Consider the following 20303-nt stretch of genomic DNA (forward strand, 5'->3'; position numbering starts at 1 on the left):
CAAAGGTCATTTGGTTTGGCAGCCATGTTGAAAAAATGGAAAAACTTTGGACCTGTATCTCGGAAACCACACCAAGAAAAAAATTGAAACTTGGCACGTAGCAAGTACTCATGAGAAATAAGTTTTTTTTGTTGTTGTATTTTATTATGACATCATAGGTGCCTTCGTTATTATGTCATAATTGCATATGTGGAATGCTACATCTGATCAGTATGAAAAATTTTGAGGATCAAATTGGGATAAAATTGATCACACACACACAAAAAAAAAATTGACTTAATCGGTCACGTGATTCGGCAGCCAATTGTTTATATAATAATAATAAAAAAAAACCTTCAAAAAACTTCTCTGAAGTGGCTGATAAGATCGAGGCGAAACTTTACAAGTACAGTACGATCATCTATCCATGAGGAACAAGAGGTTCACATGTGATGTCATAGGTCACATGGTTTGGCAGCCATATTGGATTTACCCTAAAACCCATAAAATAAATCTTCATCAGAACGGCTGGACAGATTTGGGAGAAACTTCACACAGATTTTCCCCAAGCCTTGGGTGTACAAGTTTAAGGAATAATTGAAGTCATGGTTTGGCAGCCATATTGGATTGAAGAAAAATATCTATATATTAATACTGAAGGACCAATTTTGTGCTGCTCCTTGCGGTCGCGTCACGTTTTTCTCGGTACTGTGACCTGGACTGAAAGAAACTTTGTACCTGTAAGAGTGCATCGCACATAGTGGCAATTGTCAAACTTCAACTCTGAGGCAGAATAAACACTTTTCGTTTTACATTCGTTTGCATGGCGACGTGACGTCACCGCTGAGAGGCGCAGGACGTCATGACATCTTCGGTCATTCGCTGACGTCATTACGTCTGTCGTTGACAGACTGTCACCGCTGAAAGGTGTAATTCCACTCCTCGAAAATAGCGTCTGCAATGTAAAACCCTCTTCTGCACATGCTGACTACCTCAGAATGTGAATTTGACACAAAAAATGTGACAAACATTGTATCTCTATATTAATACTGAAGGACCAATTTTGTGTTCCTCCTCGTGGTCGCGTCACGTTTTTCTCGGTACTGTGACTTGAGAAGTTTTGACACTGTGTTTGTACGTCAAAGTAGACACGTGCACAAATCAGGGGACCTCTTCACAAGGAGTAGTGTACACCAAAAATGTCATGTACAAGGACGTTTTGTAGGCCTCATTAGGTAAGGCCATGGAGTACATCGACTGGGATCCGGCTCTTCCAAGAGCCGCCACTGGTTGTCATATTGGGCTCATGGAACGGAATCCGTCTGTGACGGGGTTTCGGCTAGTTAAATAATGTTTTCCTGAGAACCGCTCAATCAATTGACGCGAAACTTCACAATTATGATCAAGTTGTGATGGGGGGGGGGGATACATGTTTTAAATTTCAACTTGGGGGGGGGGGGTGGGAGTTGTAATCTTCAGACTTGATCAATTCTTGCATTGAGGAAACATTTTGTGCATTTTTCTTGCCCTTGAGGCAGAAAGCTGAGACATTCGATCAAGTAAGTAGTTCTTGGAGTACTTATGCTTATTATTGAAGCAGATGTCCCCCCCCCCCATGATCATTTTGCGCTCCTTTTTGTCGGGGCAGAAATGTAAAGACATTCAACATTGTATCATGCAATCATTACTGTAAATATGTTCCAATCTTTAACCTGCGCCATCGAAGATCGGAGGTGACTGTTTTCACCCCTTTCTGTTTGTTTGTTTGTTTGTGAACAGTATTACGGAAAAACTCGACGGATTTCGACGAAACTTGGTGGGGGGGGGGGTTAGGTATGGTCCAAGGATCATGCCATTAGATTTTGGACTCGGGGGGGGGGGGGGCCCAAAAAAAAAATAAGAGAAATTTTTTATTTTTATTTTTTTGCATTTCTACATGTTTTAAGTGATTTCCAACCCCCCACCCCCCAAAAAAAAAATGGAGAAAAGAACTATAACGATTGTTTGTTGGCACGATAACTCGAACGGAAGAATTTACCAATGCCAAATGACACCACGTGATTCAGGAGGGTGATGGCAAGCTCTGATTAGATTTTGGTCAAAATCGGTCAAAGGTCAAGGTCACAGTGAGGTCAAACATAATTGCGTAAATTCATGTGGAAAAATGGAGTATTTTTGCTTCGCTCGACGTTACGAGTTCGTTTTAACTTCGATTTTAATTTTGTCTTCGGTTTTTGCGATCGCTTTGGACACTTAAAACTCGGTTGTCAATTCTGGTAAAAATTGGATGTTTTGGAGACGTTTTAAGATTGTATAAAAAATATTTCGCTCGACTCGTCACGTGATGCAGTGCGCTCGAGCAGACGCGTCGTTGAGTCACGTTAACGTTTTCCGTGTGCGCACTGACGGTGTTTTCGATAAAGATGGTGTTTGAAAGTTATTTTTTTATCCCAATTAAGGTTATCGTCGCATTTCTGACTCGCTGAGCCGTCGGATTATGTAAAGATTGTTGGTGGATGGCCGAATATTACGGTTTTGTGACTTTGATAAAATAATATTAAATAATTGCGTAGAGAAATGGAGATTTTTGCTTCGCTCGACGTTACGAGTTCGTTTTAACTTCAATTTTAATTTTGTCTTCGGTTTTTGCGATCGATTCGGACGCTTAAAACTCGGTTGTCAAAATTCTGGTAAAAATCGGATGTTTTGGAGATGTTTTAAGATTGTATAAAAAATATTTCACTCGACGCGTCACGGGTCGTCACGTGATGCAGTGCACTCGAGCAGATGCGTCGTTGAGTCGCGTAAAGGTTTTCCGTGTGCGCGCTGACGGTGTTTTCGATAAAGGTGGTGTTTAAAAGTCATTTTTTATCCCAATAAAGGTTATCTTCGCATGCATGACTCGCTGAGCCGTCGGATTATGTAAAGATTGTTGGTGGATGGCCGAATATTACGGTTTTGTGACTTTGATAAAATAATATAAAATAATTGCATGGAGATTTTTGCTTCAGTCGACGTTACGATTTTTGATGGTTTGGTACAGAATCATTGTAGAAACTTCTGGTTTGCATCGCTACCTTCTCTCGAGACAGCTTTTATTAGACAAGGTCAGAGGTCAAGTTGACGATTTCGTAAGTACCACTCTATGACTGCTTGCTACTTACGAAATCTTTAGATTTCATAAGTATATTGATGACTTCCGGCCTCTTTGTTTGTTTGTTTGTAGGCACGATAACTCGAACGGAAGAAGCTACCAATGTCAAATTACACCACGTGATTCAGGAGGGTGATGGCTAGCGCTGATTAGATTTTGGTCAAAGGTCAAGGTCACAGTGAGGTCAAACATAATTCCATAAATTCATGTGGAGAAATGGAGTATTTTTGCTTTGCTCGACGTTACGAGTTCGTTTTAACTTCGATTTTAATTTTGTCTTCGGTTTTTGCGATCGCTTAGGACGCTTAAAACTCGGTTGTCGAAATTCTGGTAAAATCGGATGTTTTGGAGACGTTTTAAGATTGTATAAAAAATATTTCACTCGACGCGTCACGGGTCGTCTCGTAATGCAGCGCGCTCGAGCAGACTCGTCGTTGAGTCACGTTAAGGTTTTGCGTGTGCGCGCTGATGGTGTTTTCGATAAAGATGGTGTTTAAAAGTCATTTTTATCCAATATCGGTTATCGTCGCATGGAGCCGTCGGATTATGTAAAGATTGTTGCTGGATGGCCGAATATTACGGTTTTGTGACTTTGATAAAATAATATTGAATAATTGCGTGGAGAAATGGAGATTTTTTGCTTCGCTCGACGTTACGAGTTCGTTTTAACTTCGATTTTAATTTTGTCTTCGGTTTTTGCGATCGCTTAGGACGCTTAAAACTCGCTTGTCGAAATTCTGGTAAAAATCGGATGTTTTGGAGACGTTTTAAGATTGTATAAAAAATATTTCACTCACGCGTCACGGGTCGTCACGTGATGCAGTGCGCAATTCCGTAAATTCATGTGGAGAAATGGAGTATTTTTGCTTCGCTCGACGTTACGAGTTCGTTTTAACTTCGATTTTAATTTTGTCTTCGGTTTTTGCGATCGCTTGGGACGCTTAAAACTCGGTTGTCAAAATTCTGGTAAAAATCGGATGTTTTGGAGACGTTTTAAGATTGTATAAAAAATATTTCACGCGCCGCATCACGGCTCGTCACGTGGTGCAGCGCGCTCGAGCAGAGGCGTCGTTGAGTCACGTAAAGGTTTTGCGTGTGCGTGCTGACGGTGTTTTCGATAAAGATGGTGTTTAAAAGTCATTTTTTATCCCAATGAAGGTTATCGTCGCATTCCTGACTCGTTAAGCTGTCGGATTATGTAAAGATTGTTGGTGGATGGCCGAATATTACGGTTTTGTGACTTTAATATAATAATATTAAATAATTGCATGGAGAAATGGAGATTTTTGCTTCGGTCGACGTTGCGATTTTTAATGGTTTGGTACAGAATCATCGTAGAAACTTCTGGTTTGCGTCGCTACCTTCTCTCGAGACAGCTTTTATTAGACAAGGTCAGAGGTCAAGTTGACGATTTCGAAAGTACCAGTCTATGACTGCTTGTTTGTTTGTTTGTGAACAGTATTACGGAAAAACTCCTCGACGGATTTCGACGAAACTTGGTGGGGTGATTTGGTTTGGTCCAAGGATCATGCCATTATATTTTGGACTTGGTCCAAAATCCAATATGGCCGCTATGGTGGCCATTTTCAAAAAATTTGAATTTTCTTTTTTTTTTTTTTGCATTTCTACATGTTTTATGTGATTTCCAACAAAAAACATGCCATAATTACAATTGCGGCTGATTTTGGAACTTCAGGTGGATATACCTACGTAAAATCAATTTCTGTCTCAAGGAATCTAGTTATGACGAATGAATTGAGTTTGTAAAAGTTTAAAGTAAAAGGGAAAGTTGCAAACTATAACTCTGTGAGCACTGTTGATGTCAAATTGAATGAATAGGATATCAGGTTCACTTGAGTGACCTCGCAGTATTGGCGGCGGAGGTTTTGCACTCTTCCGAGTGCTCCCCCTCGAGTTCACCTCCGCCATCGAAGATGGATGGAGGTTACTGTTTTCACCCCTGTCTGTTTGTTTGTTTTTTGTGAACAGTATTACAGAAAAACTCCTGGACGGATTTCGACGAAACTTGGTGGGGGGATTAGGTATGGTCCAAGGATCATGCCATTAGATTTTGGACTTGGTCCCAAAAAAAAAACTTAGAAAATTTTGCAACTTTTTTTTCCAAAAAATTTCGATTTTATTTTTTTGGCATTTCCACATGCGCGTCGATCTAGTTTAGTTTATTCAATCGTTGTTCAGTAGAGTCTGATCCGTTTTGACCTACAATGAATAGGATATCAGGTTTACTCAAGTGACCCAGCAGTATTGACGGCGGAGGTTTTGCACTTTACCGAGTGCTCCCCCTCTAGTTTATTTATTCTTTTGTCTTTTTTTTTTATTTCTGTGTTTAGAGATTGAAGGAAAAGACTTCAAATTATCCCTTTTTTCAAAACTGGAATGATTTATTTCAATATCAAAATCAAGACCAATACAATTTTCCCATTTCACTATGTGCAACACTGCTGTATCTAAAAGCTAGTTCGATCTTCGAAAATAGCCGGAATGTTTTTTTTTTTCTCAAAAATTAATACATGAAATAAAACGTTATTTGTTTGTATACAGCACAAAGCTGCAGGGTAGGATAATTGGAATTTGTTTCTTGTGCTGGCGATAGCAAGCTTACTTTTCACAAAGGACATGATAGGATCTTTGATGTCCACCATTCAACGAATGCTGGCAGACAGGTGGCCCGTTTTAACGTCCATCCGAGGGACACCAGACACATTGAATCACCTGGCCTGTGAAACACCGGGATGACTGTTTATAGCTGGGTCGGGATTAAAATCCAGGCTCGAAGGCCTAGCGGCATACCTCTCGGGTTGCCAGGCTAGCCTGTCAGCCCAATATTGAAATGTACAGTACAGTATATTGATAGCTGTTTAATATGATGCATAATGTTTTAATTGGAGACTTTTTTATTTTTTAATTTTTTGCTGTAATTTGAGAATCTCATCATACAAATATAAGCCAGAGTTATATAATTGATGTTGTGTATTGGGCTGCCGTTAAAAATGAATTGATGCCTCCCTTATAACTCATCTCGCAATTTAGCCTTTTAATTGTTAAAATAAAAACCTTTCATAAACGGGTCGGGATTTGTGCAGCCTGTGCAAAGCTGGAGGGTTTATTCTTTTTATTGTAATTTTTCAGGTCAGTGGTTATCAAAAATATATTGTACCTTTTTCATTTTTATTTTTTATAGCTTCTCCTTTGCTTTGGTTATGTCTATTTACGAATGACCTTTGGCAGGCTCGTGCTGAAGGATGAGGCTGATGATTTCCTTGAACTGGACACTATCAAGAACCTGGTGAAGAAGTACTCACAATTTATCAACTTTCCCATTTACATCTGGAGCAGCAAGGTGTGTATTTTGTTGAGTTGCACCTGCTTTGTGTAGTGAGCAACTACCATTTTATTACTGACTTTGGCCAGGTTTGTCATTCACCTGCTGAGCAGTTTACTTTCCATCGCCAACATACTAGTAAATTGCTTGGGACATTGTTATAGGTTTGACTGGTACTATATAAGAACACCCCTTATTTTTTTGTTAAACAAGGCAGGTTTTGCAGGTTGGTTTTAAGGGTTGAGGTTAACCTGCAGGTGGTCCAGATTATTATTTTTGTTTATTTTTTCCCCTCGTTGGAGGAGAAGATATTGCATTTGGGTCTGTCTGTTTGTCTATTTGTCCACACACAACTTTGGTGTTTTTCTCTGCAACCGCTTGGCGAAACAAGATAAAATTTTCACAATTGGAGTTGTGATGATAATTAACTAATGTAGAATGTTTTGATGATAATTATGACGTCGTAGGTCATGTGGTATGGCAGCCATGTTGGAAAAACGTTAAAACTTTGGCCCTCTGTATCTCTGAAACTGCCCCAAGGAAAAAACTTGGCACGTGGCATTTTTTATTACTATTATTATGTTTTTTACCCTGATGTTTGACTCTGTCAATAGGAGGGGTTTTCAATTATTTATTTATTTTAGTTCAATTTAAATTTTATTTTCACTTTTAGCAGTCGCCAAGGTTGATTCACACTCTGTTGCATAAAGATTTGTGAAATTTGAATGTTTTTTTGTATCCTCGGTCTGTGTGGAATGCCTTGCACTGAGGTGAGGCTTTCATTGGCTTCCATCGCCTTCCATGCTGCCCCACGAGGCTATCTTAAGTTCTATTCGATTTCTGTTTTCACTTTTGGGACCTTCTGGTGGAGCTTCAGTCTTAACGTAGATAATTTTCATAAAATCCGAGCAGAAACACTTTTCATGAGGAAAATGTATTAAATTCAAATAACCGTTGGGTATTGAAAGGAACACCGCATGCTTTCTGTTCACTGCTTGACCTCATACCGTGTCCCCCTGGGGGACTGCTTATCGGTAGCATCTATCCGATCTTGTCTTGTATTTTTTCGAAGGTTTGGTGACGTGCTCTTCAAGTATCCAAAAGAATTCCGGCAAAAAACGGACGTTTTAAAATGTTAAAACATATCATCGGATCGTGAGCTGGCGGGTCACGTGACACCGTGCAGGCAACGTGGTGCCTTATGTTTGCTTTATCTCATGAGAGATTGAACTTTTCGGTGGCCCTAGGGTCCTTTCTCTTGAATACAAACACTTTGTAGAGAAAGCCATGATTTACAAGAATCTGATAATCGGCTGCTCAAATATCAACATCATTTGGTAATCAGCTTTCATTCAACGTTGGCGTCATTCATGGTATTCAGCTTGTTATTAATGACTTTGTAATTGAAAATGTAGAATGCAACATCCAACCAGTATGAATTTTTTTTAGGGTCATCTTGGGATGAATTGGTCCACAGAAAAAGAAAAAAATATTGATGACCTCATCGGTCACATGATTCGGCAGCCAAATTGTTTAAAAAAAAAAAACCCTCAAAAATCTTCTAAGAAATGGCTGAACAGATCGAGGAAACTTTACACATATGACCGCCTATCCATGAGGAATTAAATGTTCACACATATGACGTCTTGGGTCACATAGTTTGGCAGCCATATTGGATTTACCTTAAAACCTACAAAAAATTATACTTCTGCACAACGGCTGGACAGATCGAGGGGAATCTTCACACAAATGTTCCCTAAGCCTTGGGGATACCAGGGTATTTACGAATAATTAAGTCACGTGGTCTGACAGCCATATTGGATTGAGCAAAAATCTTGAATTGTTTTCTTCGGTGAAGCGGTGAAGAAAGAATTTCTTCATCATTCAACCTGAAACTTCACAATTATGTCCAGTCGTGATGGGGGAATGTTTTTAAATTTTAACCTGATTGGACACTATGGTCTGGCAGCCATAATTATTTTTGATTATATATATTTTGAATAAGGCTCACTTGCCTGCATATGGATGGGTTTGAAGGTGGAGGAGTAGCAGGTGAAACCTGAATCCTATCCAGGTTCCTCCTGATGACTTCATCTTTGCTTTTTGCTTATTCGGGTTCCTTCTGATGACTCCAATGCAGGACCGTACCTTAGTGGTCTTCCATTCGATTGGAAGTGAATTAATTTTAATCCCATTCTGAATTCATTTGAATAATAATAAAAAAAAACGTCGTGGGTCTGGGTCAGGTGTTCGATCAAAGTGGGACATATTGGTACCCAGTCATTATGGCCAGCAGTTATAAAGTGGCAGTTCTAAATATGTCTCTTATTAATTACATAACATCACACCAAACAAGTCCTCGTGAGGGTCTGCAATCTCTGATTGCTCTTTCTTGGTTTGTTTTTTTTATGCCTCCGCTGATAAAGGCATTGTTTTTGGGTTGTCTGTCCGTGATAGGTTTTGGTTCATGCAATAGCTTTAATTGCTGAAGGGGATCCAAGTCAAACTTGGTACAACAATGCATAATGATGTAATGATAAACTGATTGATTAGATTTTGGCATCAAGATGTCGGAGGTCGTGTAAGGTAAAAATGTGATGTTTGAGCACAGCTGAAGGGATTTAAATCAAACTTGGTACCAGTATGGATAATGATGTAAAGATGAACTCATTCGATTTTTTTTTTTAATTTATTTTATTGGGGGGGGGGTAAGGTCTAACGTCAGAGGTTATCTTAGGTAAAATCCTTTTACCGCCATAACTTGTGAACCAGTGATGATTTTGACCAAATTTGATAAAAGATGAACTGATTCGATATTAGCATAAAGAGGTCAGAGGTTAAAATGTTATCAAGGTAGGTATTTGAACTAAACTAAGTACATGTACTTCGTTTGCACAAATTAGATATTGAGGTCAAATGTTCCTGAGGTTTTTGGTTAAAGACTTGATGTGGGCGGAGGCATATAGGTTGACGTCTCGACATCTAATTGTCTAGTTGTCCTTGTTTTGTATCTTTTCCTCCAAACAGGATAATTTGTTTTTAGGCTTGAAATAGTTTGTCTTGCATTGCCTGTTTACTGCTTTGCTGATATATTGGTGTTGAAACAGTGGGGAGAGCTGAGGTCCAATTAATCAGTTCCAGAGATTCTTAACTGTTCCTTATGGCTATTGCATGTTTGGAAATTTAGCTCCCATATGGTCCAGATCACCCAATTACCCCCATTACTTTTTAACTTTTATTATTATTATTTTTTTAAACTTTTCTTTAAAATCTTTAAAAAAAAAAATTTCAAGACAATGGCTTTCAATCAATACCAAAGTAACTCGCTTGTTCAACTAATCATGTGACAGCAAAACCAGACACCTCTGAGCTTTGTGCTGATGTCATGATTATTCTTCATCATGGAGGGTGGAGGGTAGGGGGTGGGGGAGGAGGTTCGAATGTACAAGAAAAGATCCTCCCTACTTGCGACCACATGAAATATAGAATCCATTTATTTTCTGTTGCAAGTTCATCATATGCTGTGATCAACTATTTTAATTTTGTTAAATGGCATGTGTAAATCAAACCTATTCCAAATTGATTCAAATAATTGAAACTTTGAATTTGTTGATATGTTTAAGTCTTACTCCGATCCAATGTACTGTACTATACTCACTATTACACAGTGCTGGTTCTGCTGAAGCAGTTTGTAGGCAAGAGTCATGCTGGGTGGTTTGCCATCTCTCCCTTTGCAGTAGTTGGAGCAGGAATCTGGAATTTGTTGATTGTACCAGCAATAGCTCACCTCCGCTCTGCACAGGACACCGTGGGATCTTTACCATCCACAAACTAATGTTGGTAGACAGGATGCGCCCAGTTTTAACATCCATCTGAGGGGCTGCACACATTGATGAATCACCTTACTTGTGAAACACCAGGATGATAGTTTATAGCTGCTTTGGGATTCAAACTCGGGCTAGCCTTTTAAAATAATTATTGTTCCCCCCCCCCCCCGAATCTGATTTTTGTTTGCACCCCATGTATGGCTTGCTTCCTTTGACTGCGATGAAATGGCGTTCTGTTAAATAATTGTGAATGATGACCTCTAAAAAGTCATGATAATATCAATTGTGAACATTGCACTTTTCTTTTTTGGGTAGACTGAGACGGTGGAGGAAGCTGAGGATGAGGAAGAAGAAGAAGTGGAGGGTGAAGAAACAAAAAGCGAGGATGATGCTGAGGTTGAAGTGGAAAAAGAAAAAGCAAAAAAGGTGTGTTTTTACTTGTATGGTTTGTGCTCTTATAAATGTTAGTCTACAATTGTGTGATGTCGGCATCATTGATTTATTCATTTATTGAAGGCAATTTGAGGAAGGGGCAGGGGTGAATTGTCGAAGCTGTTCCATGCACTAATTTAGGCTGCTGTAACTGGATCATGGACATTTGGTTGTGTAGCCAGGGGACATGTTTTCATGCACTTGCACCCTTTTATAGTAGGATGCTTAAATGTGTAATTGTGATATTGTTGCTATTCTATTCTCTTTATGTAAATGTGTATGGCATAGTGCCGTTCCTGGTGGGAGTGGACATTACAAGTTGTACTAAAATACTACAAGGTGCCAATTCTGGGGGGAAGGGTTCTTCGCTAATTCTGGTAAATCATGAAATATTTAAATTAACTTACCAATTTGATGAATTGATGTGTAAACTATTCTTGCTGACCTTTCAGGTGGAAAAGACTGTATGGGACTGGGAGCTGATTAATGACATGAAACCTGTTTGGCAAAGATCGAGTAAGGAGGTGGAAGAGGATGAGTACAAGGCTTTTTACAAGTCATTTTCTAAGGTGAGATTTGGTTATTTTGCTTGTAAGCTGCCATAGTATTTTCAGTGAAATTGTTCATATTGTTACGGCTGCAGAAATTCGCATTACACCATGAAGGGCCCGTAGGTGAGATATCTCTAAGTACATGTGTAGTTGGCCCCAAATCTGTTGTCTAGAGGGAATTTATGTGATTCATTCGGCTGCGACGCTTTGCGTTAGGCGTTTTTTCTGTTCTATCTTTATTTTGAACCAACCACGTCTCAACCGCCATCACACAAGAACCACCAACCACACCTGCCTCTCAACAACCACGCCATACTCACTACTCCGCCAGCAACCGTCAACATCTCCACGAACACAAAAGGGGAACAACAACAACTCCCACCCCGATTTCTCTGGTAAACAAGAATGACGGTTGGAACTCAACTCCCGCCCCGATTTCTCTGGTGGAATGTTCCCTCCCCCCCGCCCCTGCGTGCCGCGAAGGGAGGGGCGGGGTGCCGAGGAAATAAAAGGGCGCACGGAGGCGCCGCTGAGAGGTCAGGGCGGTCGGTGAGAGTGTCAGTGTCAGTCGGCGGTTCATGGTCTTCTGCCCATCTGGGTCTTGGAGAAGTGGTCCGTAGAGCGACCCGCTCGTTGGAGCTTGCAGTCGGTGGAGAGTCCGGACGTCGCGGAGGGGACGCGGAATGGAGGCACCGCTCTGCCAGCTGTGTCGCGCGGACCTGCACGTTCGTACAAGGAGCGCCGGAGAGAGCTCTCCTACCATCGCACCGCGAGGGTGCAGGTAACCTGCAACGGTCTCGTGGGACTCGTTCGGTCTGCCAAGTCCCACGCCATAAAGGCCCACGGGCCCCGTCTGCCCCCTTGTCTATGAGGGTGGCTTCTTTCCTTTGCTTTTGAGTAAATGTGTGTTGGCGCCATCTGTAAAGTAGAACTGTATAAGTCGTCGACCGAGAATTAACAGAGTCCAACTACACTTTTTTAAAGTTTGAGAAAAATGAAATCAAAAATTCAAAGTGGAATTGTCGCTATCTCATAACATTTTATTTTCATATTGTGTGCTACATAACAGGTATATATAAAGGTTACATAAAATAATCTTACTTAGTTTCCTCTGTTGCCTTTCTACATGGACTTCTTCTAAATTTGAATGAAATGTCAGATAGACCCTGTTAATTCTCGGTCGACGAAGTGTTGCCATGTGTACGCGTATTTGGTTTAACTCTTGCTTTCGCTTCATATGTGCATTTTGATTATTGTGGCTGTATATACATGCTTTCTGTGTGCCGCGGAATAAATGTGCATTGTGTTGAACTGTTTTCCTGTTTCGCTTCGTCTCCTTCCTTTTAATTGACCCTCCATCCTGCTTCACTTAAAGGGTTCGTAGTGGGCTTAATATGCCCGATAATTAATCGGAACCGTCGAGGCCGACGATAACACCGCTCAGTTATTACTGTAGCACGGAACGGACCGCTTAAGCGGTTCGTGTCCGGAGTCGGCCTGTGGCGTGGTGCGATCGCCCGGTCGACCATTCGCGCAGGTACTTAGGTAGATCGAATTTAGCGAGCAACCCTATCCTGCGCGGGTGGGCAATTGGCATGATCATGGTGATGTTAAACCCCCACCCGTGACTAGCTCCCGGCGTTGGTCCGAGAGGGTCACGACTGAATTGTCCGTCCGGTGGGCGACATGCCGCGATTCGAGTCACGTGGCTGTCCGCATGCCGGTGGGCGCGAATTCGCAACAATATTTTCAGTAAACGGAGCACTGAGTTGGGTCCTTAATCCTTCAAAATATTAGTACTGTCTATTGTTTTCATTGGCAACGAATGTGGTCATAACTTTCGACCTTTGTCGTCACATTACTGTTACGAATTTACCTCCCGCCCAGCGTGCGAACGACTGCTTTTAAACCGAATCGCGGCCGGACGCCCACCGGACGAACAATTCAGTCGCGACTTTCCGGAACAACGCCGGAAACCAGTCACGGGTGTGCTCCAAGCGCACACCACGGCCGAGTCAACACTCTACCCGCGAGCGACGGTCAATCGCCGAATTATCGATATACCTAAGTATTCGCGCGGGCAGACTACCGAGAGACTGTACCTCAACGAGGTCTGCTTGGACACGAACCGCTTAAGCGGTCAGTTCCGTTCTGAGATAACCGAGCAGTGTATTATCGCGAGACCTCGATGGACCCATTTCTTTTATCGGCTATTAAAAAGCCCGCTATTATTCTGAGAGCAATACGGCGGTTCAATGGGGAAAGAGGACATGACGAACGGGTTAACATTCACACAAGGACATTTATTTATAAAACGACACATAAAATCAACCATGAAGGTATGGAATCAAAACACCAACATGCATGTATGCAGAAAAGCAATGGAATTGGCGGGAAGCGACAAGACACGAGCAAGGCAAAGCACTACAACCGTCTTATTATTCACAAGCACTTACAGAGTTCTACTTGCGGGACATGGTGCCACAACATTCACACAAAGAAAAGCAAGGAAAAGACCCTCTCAAAGACAAAGGGGTCAGACTGTGCCCGTAGGCCTTTATTACGTGGAGCTTGGCGGACCGAAGGAGTTCCACGAGACCGTTGCCGGTTACCTCCACCCTCGTGGTGCCTCGATGGGGCGACCCGCGACGCTCCTTCCCAACGGCAGCTAGCGTAACCGCGGTTGCGCCCAGGCCTTGCCAAGCGGCCGGGTGAGTTGGGCCTCAGCCGTCGACGCGCTGAGAGGAACGAACGGGTTTTGATGCTCTTTCAAAGTTGATGCTCTTTGTAAGAACCCGTCCGCTCCTCAGCGACGCTTGGACTGTCCCGAAGCCCGATCACTTCAGACCGTTTGGCGCTGGCTGGCGAGCTCTCTCCGGCTCTCTCTCCATGAACACGCAGGTCTGCGCACCACAGCAAGCTCAGCCACGCTCTCCGTCTCGCGTGTCCTCCGCTCTCCTGGACTCCGTCCTGCCTGTGTTCTTCCGACTCCAGACTTCACGGACCGCCTCCAGACTTGCAGCCCCACACCCTCAGGCAGAGAGCGACCACGACCTGCAGACCTCCAGACCCACAGCCCCACACACACACACGACCTCTCGTTCCGCGTGCCCTTTTATCTCGACGGCCCATCGCCCCTCCCTTCGCGGCACGCGGGGGAGGAAAATTCCAGGAGATCGGCCCGGCTCTTGTTTTAAGAACTGCCTCCCCGCATCTCTTCCACACGTGCTTTTCGTTTGGGGGGGGGGGAGCGAGGGGTGAGGCCGTCGTCCGTTCTCTCCCGACGAATGTCAAGTTTCTCGCAACCCTGCTGAGGTAGCAACGTGGTGGTGGTGTGGTTGGCGTTATGGTGGCGTGGTTGGCGTTTTGTGGTGGTGGTGGTGGTGTGGTTGGGCGATGGTGGTTAAAGTGGTTGTTGTGAAGGCGGCTGTTCGTTGTCTGTGGGGATGTTGGTGGTTGACGAGAAGGTGGTTGTGGTGATCGTGGTTGTTGTGGTTGGTGGAGCGTTATGGTGGTAGTAATTGCGTTTGGTCCAAAATAACGACAGTAAAAGAAAAACGGCTAACTCAAAGATTCACAGCCTGGTTACACGAATTAATCCCTTAGACATTGGTGGGGAAATTTATCTGAACACACACTTAGCAATATAACTGATCTTGGGGATATCCTTTATGGTGTCCTGTGAATTTCCACAGCCGTAACAATACTATAAACCTGGTATGAAAGGGTGAAAGCATCATGTTTTCGAAGGGTCAATGTAAAATTTCCACACATGTTTGGTAACCAAAGGGGGGATGTAGGTTTGTAGATGTGCTCAGAAGTACACACTCCTTTAACTTGTCCATTCTGGCTTTGATTTCCAACACGATGTCACATCAGTGTTCTGCAGGCAGGACGTGGCATCGATGATTGCTCTATCCATTGGCTGGGAAGTTAAACTGGAGACCTATTGGCATGGTTTGCTGGTAGTCATTAAAAAAAAGTCCGGTGTATTTTGCAAAGTCGGCAGTAATTGACAGGTTCTTGGCCAAATTCCAAATTTTGCCCTAACCACCCGTCAGGCTCATGTTGTTTGCGAAACGCATTGAGCCGTGTGCTCGCAACACCTTCAGATCATTTCCACTCTTACACGCCAAACTTGGTTCATTTATGAGTGCATCATTCTCCCTTATGGGGATCCCAGGCTTGTGGACAAGTTTGTGTATATGCTACATGCAGGACATGAGCCTGTGTACGAATGAACATGATGTAATACAATCGAGCTGCGTGCTCAGCTGGGAACAGCAAACAAACAAACTCAAACGAACCTATAATCTGGATTAGCTAAGAGATATCTATGGGAAAGAGTGGGAATTAAAAACAAAACAAACAAGCAAAAAAAATAAAAAAACAAACAAACAAAAAAGTTTCAATACAAACTACAACTGTTGTATTTAAATATTCTAAAGACGTGTGTAAGTTGTAATCTGCGCAAGACGGTAGATCATTTCTAAGATGAAATGCGTCTTTCCTTTCTCAATTACAATGCAGCCAAAAGGTACAAATCTTTTGGTCAACTCGCTGTCCTTTCGATGGAACGGTGGAAATGGCAGCGATATTATTATTTTTAAACGCTTCATGATTTGATTATCCATTGCAGTCATCTTCATGTTTTACTGGAAACGCAAACCAACCCAGAATGAGACCACAGTATTTATCCCCATACTTTTTGTGGGGTTGTTATCCCGCCCCCCGGAGGGAGGGAGCGGGATATTGTAATCGTCCGGTTTGTTTGTCTGTTTGTTACTTACGAAATCTAAAGATTTCGTAAGTATATTGATGACTTCCGTTTCTGTTTGTTTGTTTTTATGTTTGTTTGTTTGTAGGCACGATAATTCGAGAACGGAAGAAGCTACCAATGTCAAATTGCACCACGTGATTCAGGAGGGTGGTGGCTCGCGCTGATTAGATTTTGGTCAAAATCGGTCAAAGGTCAAGGTCACAGTGAGGTCAAATATCCAAAACATTCGATTTTTGATGGTTTGGTACAGAATCATCATAGAAACTTCTGGTTTGCGTCGCTACCTTCTCGAGAGACAGCTTTTATTAGACAACGTCAGAGGTCAAGTTGACGATTTCGTAAGTACCAGTCTATGACTGCTTGTTTGTTTGTTTGTTTGTTTGTAGGCACGATAACTCGAGAACGGAAGAAGCTACCAATGTCAAATTGCACCACGTGATTCAGGAGGGTGATGGCTAGTGCTGATTAGATTTTGGTCAAAATCGGTCAAAGGTCAAGGTCACAGTGAGGTCAAACATCCAAAAAATGGTAACTCGAGAACGGAAGAAGCTCCCAATGTCAAATTACACCACGTGATTCAGGAGGGTGGTGGCTCGCGCTGATTAGATTTTGGTCAAAATCGGTCAAAGGTCACAGTGAGGTCAAATATCCAAAACATTCGATTTTTGATGGTTTGGTACAGAATCATCGTAGAAACTTCTGTTTTGCGTCGCTATCTTCTCGAGAGACAGACAGCTTTTATTCGACAAGGTCAGAGGTCAAGTTGACGATTTCGTAAGTACCAGTCTATGACTGCTTGTTTGTCTGTCAGTTAGCAACTTTATGGCAAAACGGCTTTAGCAAACACTATCTTATTTAATCCACAGGTGGGCAATGAACCTTGGACGACCCCATTAACTTTTGGGTCCAATTGGATCAAAGGTCAAGGTCACAAAAAGATCAAAATAGTTTTTCGTTCATAACTTCGTCCAAAATTATCTGATTTACTTCAAACTAAGCTTATAGTGAACCTTATTCTATTTGTCACTTATAATCCTACCCATTCCTATAGTGAAAAATGCATATTTGTGAAGATCGGTAGGGGCTGAAGTTTTGGGGGTCATGGTCATCGGTCAAAATTACAAATTTTCCATTAAAACTGAAACATGGTTTCGAAAATACAACTTTACGGGAAAACGGCTTGCTCAAACACTGTCAAATTGTATCCACAGGTGGGTAATGAACCTCGGACGACCCCATTAACTTTTAAGACTAAAATATTCCTTAATTCCTTATAATCAACATTTAGGTTGAGGATGTATCAAATTTAAATTTGATCCCCAAAATAACTTTATGCCTTAAGGCCCAGTCACACCTTGACGTTTTAGCCAGCTTATGCCGATTTTTGGAAATTTTTTGTTAACCGCTGGTACACGTCGAATACGTTATGGGTACGTTTTGTATATGTTAAGACCACACTGAAAAACACTGCCATAAGTGGTAGTACGCTGGCTTTAAACGTTGAACTTTTGGGTTTTCCTCAAATTTTTTCATGCTTGAAATTTTACGACGTATGCCGGCGTATGACTCGCACGTTCCGCTACGCTGGCCATAAGTTGTAGGCACGTTATGCGATCGTTGACACACGTTGAAACACGTTACTTGTAAGTTACTCATAAGTCGAAACACGTCGAGGTAATGTTTAGCGTACCCGAAACCTATTTCTAATCTATGAGTAACGTTTTGTAAGCACGCTACACGAACGTTGTTTACACTTTGCAACATGTTACTCGAAAGTAGTAGTAGTAGTACTACTACTACTACTAACATCGACATCATTAAATTCTCTCGAACTACTACTACTACTAATAACATCGACATCACTAAATTCTCTCGAACTACTACTACTAATAACATCGACATCACTAAATTCTCTCGAACTACTACTACTACTACTACTACTACTACTACTAACATCGACATCACTAAATTCTCTCGAACTACTAACATCGACATCACTAAATTCTCTCGAATTACTACTGCTACTACTACTACTACTAACATCGACATCACTAAATTCTCTCGAACTACTACTACTACTACTACTACCAACATCGACATCACTAAATTCTCTCGAACTACTACTGCTTCTACTACTACTAATATCGACATCACTAAATTCTCTCGAACTACTACTACTACTACTACTACTACTACTACTACTACTACTACTACTACTACTACTACTACTACTAACATCGACATCACTAAATTCTCTCGAACTACTAACATCGACATCACTAAATTCTCTCGAATTACTACTGCTACTACTACTACTAACATCGACATCACTAAATTCTCTCGAACTACTACTACTACTACCAACATCGACATCACTAAATTCTCTCGAACTACTACTGCTTCTACTACTACTAATATCGACATCACTAAATTCTCTCGAACTACTACTACTACTAATAACATCAACATCACTAAATTCTCTCTAACTACTACTGCTACTGCTACTGCCACTGCTACTGACATTGACATCAACTCAACATGGATTCTGGAACATTGACGGGTTCCTCTTGTGAAGCCCATTTGTATACACCAATTCCCCTAAATGCTGCCGATACGCCATTATACGGTAGCTGTAAGTTAGAAACTAGTTCAGTAAGTTCTGTGGTCGTCCGGAAGACGTCAATCAAATTCGTCTACATACTCCAATGTGCGTTTGAGATACGCTACTAATAGGTTCAAAGCACGTTACTCGTAGGTTAAAAATTAAGTTTCGGGTATGCTAAACATTACCTCGACGTGTTTCGACTTATGAGTAACTTACAAGTAACGTGTGGCCGACGTGTGTAAACGATCGCGAAGCGTGCCGAGAACTTATGCCAGCGTATGCGGAACTTGTGAGCCATACGTTGAGTATGTCGTAAAATTTTCAGCATGCTTGAAATTTCACGACGTACTAGACGTACCATGTAATATGCCAGCGTACTTCATTGTTTTTCATCGTGCTCCTAACGTATACACAACTTACCCATACCGTATTCGGCGTGTCCCAGCGTTTTAGACACATTTTTCATAGGTTGGCAATCGCTGGCTAAATCGTCAAGGTGTGACTGCGATGTTGACACTTCCAATTTTCAGGCGGTTATAATTTAAATTTGCGAGCGGCAGGTTTTTAACAGAGAACGCCACAAGTTCGTCGGCAATACGTACAGCGCACTATGACTAAGTTAAACTATCGTTGGGCATAGGTTGTGAACGCTGACAACAGGCTAAGCATTCGTTGGTATAAGTTATCTTTAACACAACGAAACGTTCTGTGCCCGTTACTAATACGTTATGCATACGACCAACACGTTATGAATACGACCAAAACTTAAAAAAAACTTCAGCGTACGCCAACGTTTTACGTGCATTTTTATACGTTGCCATTCCTGGCTAAAACGTCAAGGTGTGACTGGGCTTTTAAATGGGCGGGATTTGTTGTGCCTGGCACCACTTGTTGTAATTGGTTCTGTCCGTCTCTGCCCGTCATGCTGTTTCACAAATGGTTGTGTAGAAATTCACCAAATTTGATGGATATAATTGCCACATGACAAGAAGGTGCAAGAGAAGTGTCATTTTGGCCCTACCCCCTGGGGTAGAATCAACAGGTCAAATGCCAAAAAGTGCAATTGTGGGCACTTTTAAATATTTTAAAATTTATTTTATTTTTTAAATGAAACTGAATATGCAATCAACATTGGGGGACACATGAAATATGTAACTTTTTTATTTTATTTTTTATTTTCTTCCCGATTTGATTTGTTAAGGTTTGGTCCACCACCTTCCCATCAAATTACATGTTGCAGTGATGAATCGTGTTATTGGCCGAGACGCTTGATGGTTCAATGTTTGTGTTGGCAGGAAACTGAAGACCCAATGGCTTGGATACACTTCACAGCAGAGGGTGAGGTCACCTTCAAGTCCATTTTGTTTGTGCCCAAGGCAGCCCCAAGAGGTCTTTTTGATGAATATGGCTCCAAGCTAACCGATTACATAAAGGTGTGTGAAACTTTTTTTTTTTTCTGACTTCCAAACGATAATTTATGGAGTGACTAACTTTGTGAGTGGCCAATAATATTTAGTGAACCACATTGATTGCTGTTTTGTGCATTTTATTGCTAATTTCCATCAGTACTTTGATGTTTTGTTTGAGGATCACTTGAAATGTGTTGCAATGATGCAGCAATACCCCAAAATT

At 41.7% G+C, this 20303-nt stretch overlaps 1 protein-coding gene across 1 annotated transcript in view; it reads left to right on the forward strand.

Moving 5' to 3' along the window:
- HSP90B1 (heat shock protein 90 beta family member 1) overlaps positions 1–20303 on the forward strand; it is a 54678-nt gene that overhangs the window by 14009 nt on the left and 20366 nt on the right. The window contains exons 6-9 of the mRNA XM_085898349.1: positions 6383–6494; positions 10619–10729; positions 11188–11304; positions 19967–20104. Of these exons, the coding sequence (XP_085754475.1) occupies positions 6383–6494; positions 10619–10729; positions 11188–11304; positions 19967–20104 (478 nt within the window). The remainder of the gene's footprint in view (positions 1–6382; positions 6495–10618; positions 10730–11187; positions 11305–19966; positions 20105–20303) is intronic.

Source organism: Eptatretus burgeri, chromosome 10 (assembly GCF_056783735.1).
Source record: "Eptatretus burgeri isolate ZD-2024b chromosome 10, Ebu_testis_v1, whole genome shotgun sequence".
Classification (NCBI taxonomy): Eukaryota; Metazoa; Chordata; class Myxini; order Myxiniformes; family Myxinidae; genus Eptatretus; species Eptatretus burgeri.